At 36.7% G+C, this 5330-nt stretch overlaps 1 protein-coding gene across 1 annotated transcript in view; it reads right to left on the bottom strand.

The window, feature by feature from the left end:
* gabra2b (gamma-aminobutyric acid type A receptor subunit alpha2b) overlaps positions 1 to 2435 on the bottom strand; it is a gene marked incomplete in the record, with an annotated part of 66658 nt that extends 64223 nt beyond the window's left edge. The window contains 2 exon segments of the mRNA XM_014010404.1: positions 1493 to 1579; positions 2046 to 2435. Of these exon segments, the coding sequence (XP_013865858.1) occupies positions 1493 to 1563 (71 nt within the window).
* Between the last annotated feature and the right edge of the window lie 2895 nt (positions 2436 to 5330).

Below are 5330 nucleotides of genomic sequence, written 5' to 3'. Positions count from 1 at the left end.
ATATGGTACTGCACCATAGTTTCATAATATTTAAACTCAGTAGTTCAGTGATTACAATATTAATATGATTGCATTTTGATGTTTTACTGTTATACTGTCTTTATGTTTTTATATTGCAATAATATATTGCACTTAAGTGTCAATAATTGCATTGGCAAGGTAAACTTTTTCTGTATACATCCAGTCCAGTCCCTGGGATTATCCTCTGCCTCATCTCCTATAGTCTCATGATGAGCACTGTGGGCTTTCATACAGGAGATCAGGGTTTAAATCCAACTACAGAAACTTTAACAGAAATCTCTTCAAACTTCATATTGTCACACAATTACCTTAATTACAAACACCTGCTGACGTGACAGGCACAAGCTGGTATAGAAAACACATTTGAACTTGGTCAAAGTTCTTTCTGAAAGTCCAATGCTCCTGCCTACATTGTCCTACAGCTGGCATTGTAATTTCTATCTGTAAAGGTCCTGTGCTAAATGATTGCTATGCCTTTTGGTACCTGTACAACTTGTAGTTTTTGAAATATTAATGTTGAAACTTTATTCCAAATTCATAAAATGGGAGTCAATGGGGCCTTGTAATGGTCCAATACTGTCCCCAGCTGTACTCAACTTGGTACTGCACCATAGTTTTTTAATATTTATTCTCAATAGTTCAGTGTTTACAATACTAATATGATTGTATTTTCATGTTTTACTATAATATTGTCTTAATACTGCTCCATTGTTATAATATTATGCAGTTTAGTGTCAATAATTGTGTTGGCAATGTGGCCTCTTTCTGCACACATACAAACCAACCCCTGCCAACCACTTCTAACACAACTCCATTGGTCTAATGGTCTATGTCATGGACTTTCATGTGGGAGATCAGCGTTCAAAAGCTGGCTAATGCAACTTTTACAAAAAATCTCTTCAYACTTCATATTGTCACACAATTACCTTAATTCTAAACACCTGCTGACGTGACAGGCACAAGCTGGTAAAGAAAACACATTTGAACTTGGTCAAAGTTCATTCTGCAAGTCCAATGCTGCAGGCAAAGCCATGCTGCAATGACATGCTACATGGCAATGCACACTTGTTTTTACATCGTAAAAACCCATGTCTAGTTTTCTATTAATTTCTCCATTTATTGTGTCATGTTGTCCTTTTAAAACAGCTGAATTAGAGCCATTTTAAACTGTCTGTGGTAGCAATTAGAATTTTCAAATCCAGTGTACAAGACAGAATTGTAATTTTCATTCCAAAGGGTCGGGAGAGATTGTGAAATTAAAGAGCCCCACAACAGGATCAATAATACTGAGAAGTGCTTATGTCAACTGATTTGATCTAATTTCCCAGCAGTCCTTTTAGGTTAGGTATATTATTCATAATAATAGGAAATGATCTGTGTGTCTAATAACAGGTAAAAACAAACAAAAAAATATGGTCATAGACAAATTGTGTGTTCTGATGATAGGTGTCCCCTTTCCAAGAGGGCTTACCTGACTTCCCAGAGAACTGTGAGCAGCAGCAGGTAGATGAGGAGTGAACATGTGCTCCCTTTGCTCCTCATGGCTGCTTCCACAATCCTGCAATCAACCAAAACCTTCAACTTAACCACACATGTAAGGATGAACAGATCCAGTTAATACCAGTTCATTTCTCAGGAAAACAGTGTGGTGGTGGTGGATTCCCTTCAGTAGTGCACTAGCTTAATAAATAAACAAATAGACGGAGCGGGGGAGGCAGACAGAGAAACAGCAAGTGACCGTAATTAGTATTCACTGTCACGTCCCACATTTTCATTCAGCCAACATGGAGTGTATGACATGAAATCAGGTTACAGATCCCATGGATTCTGTAACTGGGTCAATGAGAAGCATCAAATGCTGACTCTCGAGAAGAGGAGGAGGAGGATGGGGGTTAGGAGAAAGGGAATATGGGTGAAGGATGAGGTTTTTCTCTCCCACGCTTTCCAGTGCTGACTGACATACATGATGGGGAGGAAAGAAGAACCTGAAAATACAATAAATATGCTTTGGGTCAGAGACTCACCTCAAGTGCAAAAAATAAAAAAGAAAAGAAAAGAAAAAAAACCTTCTGCAGCTGGCTACGTCGAAGATGCTGAAGAAAGTTGAAGACAATTTAGTTCAGGGCTCTGTGCTGCTTGGACCTGACTGATGGACTGGGAGCTTAAAGTAAAGCTGATCAATCATGATTCCAGCCAACAGGAGGAAGGATGCTCCCAAGATGGGCTCATAATTTCCCAGGAATAGAAGGAAAAATGAAAATAATATAAAATAAATCTGAACTATTATAAATAAAAACACCTGTATGGTGTTAGGAAACGACGAACTAAAGAAGCATGCAGGTAAATAAAAGAAAAAAAAACTGTCACGTTAAACGAGCCTGTTCTGCAGCATTCTCAGCTCTCAGAGCTGCGATGTGAATCGTGATGGGCAAAGAAGCACATCTCAGTGTTCCTCATCTCCACACAGAAACTACACAAGAGGCACACTGGGTCCTAAAGGCAGCCTTGTAGTAAAACATAAAAGAGCCAGCTTCTGCACACCAACACAAAGGAATTTGATGCTGCTGCTGCTGCTGCATGTTTCTGCACGCTCAAGATGTGGTGTCACAGTGATTATGTTCTGGATTAGGATGATAAGAGGGGAGATGCTTTTATATTTAGGCTACATTTCACAACAGCCTTGTTTTCTTTATCACATATTAGACAATTTGAGTACATCTTCATAGGAGCTGAATTGGAAATTATCAATCATTGATAAAACTAACCGCAGTGGAAATGTTTTCTTTATAAATAAAGAGCTTAAAGAAATGCATTTCAGCCTATCAAAACAGTTTTAAAAAAAGATAATTTTATCAGTCTTATTTTATTTTAGTTTTGTGATTTGAATGATTCTCAACACTATATTTGAGCTCAATATCTGTAAAATTGACTGAGTTACAGCTATTTTTATGTTTTCTAAATCAGTGTAGTTGTGGTGGTCATCTTGCATTTAGTTAATTGGGTTAATTTGTAGATGGTTGGTATCAAAGGCACAGTTTTATCCTGGTTTAGAGCTTACTTAACAAATAGGAGTTTTTCTGTTCATTTAGGAGATTGCTCCTCTTCTTTAGCTCCTCTGACTTGTGGGGTCCCGCAAGGCTCTATTCTAGGCCCTCTGCTTTTTAATCTTTATATGTTGCCTCGGGGGTCCATTTTTAATAAATATAAGATTCCTTTCCATTGTTTTGCTGACAACATTTAGGTCTACCTGCCTATCAAGCCGGGTTTGATTTATTCATTCAAATCACTCCTGAGCTGTCTGAATGACATAAAAATCTGGCTGAAATTAAATTTCCTGAATCTAAATGAAAGTAAGAAAGAAGTCATCAGCTTTGATAAAGACATTTCTCCTGACAATCTTGGTCCTCTGGCTTCATACAGCTGCTCTGCTGTCAGAAATTTAGGTTTATTTTTTGATAATTTGTTCAAATTGGACAGGCAGATAAACTCAGTGGTAAAATCGAGTTTTTCCAACTAAGAATTATTGCTAAAGTGAAGCCATACCTCCCAAACGAATTAGAAAGTGATTCATGCTGTCATTACATCTCGTTTGGATATTTGTAAATCATTGTATATTTGTTTAGATAAATCTTCTCTGCATCGATTACAAGTTGTCCAAAACGCAGCAGCTCGTCTTTTAACAGGAACAAAAAAACAAACAAACACATATCTCCGGTTCTGGCTTCTCTCCAATGGCTTCCTGTTCACTTTAGGATCAATTTTAAGATTTTATTGCTTACTTTTAAAGCTTTAAAGGATCTGGCCCCATCCTACCTGTGTGATCTCATTAACATCCACACTTCAGTTAGAGCGCTTCGGTCATCCAACCGGTTCCTGTTAGATGTTCCTAGATCCAGGCTAAAGTTTAGAGGTGATCGGGCCTTTGCAGTTTCTGCCCCAAAACTCTGGAATGATTTACCTCTTAGCATACGGACTGCTGAGACTGTTGAGACTTTTAAATCTGTACTTAAAACTCACTTTTACTCCCTGGCCTTTCATTCTGGTAGAGTTTGAGTTTTTTTAATGATAAAGTTTTTAATGTTTTTCTGTATTTTAAATTGATTTTATTGTCTACATTTATGTGTTGCTCAATTGTTTTATTTATTTGGCTTAACTGTGAAGCACTTTGGCCAACCTTTGTTGTTTTTATGTGCTGTATAAATAAAATTGACATTGACTTAGATGCACTTCCAGTGATTACATTGAGTGTTTAATTAAAATCTGTCCATTGTGATGGATTTAACAAACACCACTGACTCCATTAAAGAAAGCCAAAGTTTTCCAAAACTTAGTGCTTCAAATATGTTTGAGGATGAGTCCAAGCTACTACCAATTCAAACTCTAATTTGATATCTCTAAGATTGGCTGTATGGATATAATATTTTCTACACGATCAGTTGGCTGTGGCAGCCATCTTGAATTGGTTGGCTCCAAACAATAATCAGTTAGTGATTATATTCTGAAAGATTCACAAAAATTATGTCCAGTAGTTCATGAAATATATTGCTAATAGACAAAGCTGACTCTAACAGTTCAAGTGAAATTATCAAACATGGATTTCAGGACATCATTAAAGTGCCTGTCACATCAAATTTTTGTAATAAATATGAATGCATTTTTGAAAAAATTACATTGATAACATTTTGTAAAAAAGATTTCATACTGCTGAGATGAACAGTTGTTGAGCTATTTGCATGTGAAGTAACAGGAACTGATGTCAAAGGCGAATGTTTGAACATGAACAGAGTGTTGCTAAAAAGGCCGCCAACACACACTGTAGAGAATAATCTGATGTTTCCTTAGTTTATTTTAATCACTATTATAAAGAGATGAGGAAACAGAGTTCAAATAATATTGTTTCAGTGAACAAAAACTTTCTCAAAGAGTTCCCCTTTGATGTCACTTCCTGTTTTACTTCACCTGAGTCAAGTTCAGGAGAAAATATGCTAATTATGTGACATAATGGGTAAAATCATGTGTATTACGCCAAGTTTTTAAAATATACAGATGTTTTCTTTGACTTTTTGTATTTCATGGACATGCACAACACAGGCACTTTAAGCAGTCAGATTATGTTGAAGAGCATTCTCAACTACATGAGGCCTGTGAGAGCTTAAAAGGTGTAACAATGGGCCTCATGCAAGAGTATGTTCGTATTCTTATCCTAAATTTCTCTTCGTACAAAGGGTTCGTACGAACATGTCACGTCAGATTCAACAAACTCTTCTATCTTCAGGAAAAGTGTGTAAATGAGCTGCGTAAATTCCACC

Source organism: Austrofundulus limnaeus, unplaced genomic scaffold (assembly GCF_001266775.1).
Source record: "Austrofundulus limnaeus strain Quisiro unplaced genomic scaffold, Austrofundulus_limnaeus-1.0 Scaffold68, whole genome shotgun sequence".
Taxonomy (NCBI): domain Eukaryota; kingdom Metazoa; phylum Chordata; class Actinopteri; order Cyprinodontiformes; family Rivulidae; genus Austrofundulus; species Austrofundulus limnaeus.
The sequence above is the reverse complement of the archived record's forward strand: the minus strand, read 5'-3'. Positions and strand labels throughout refer to the sequence as shown.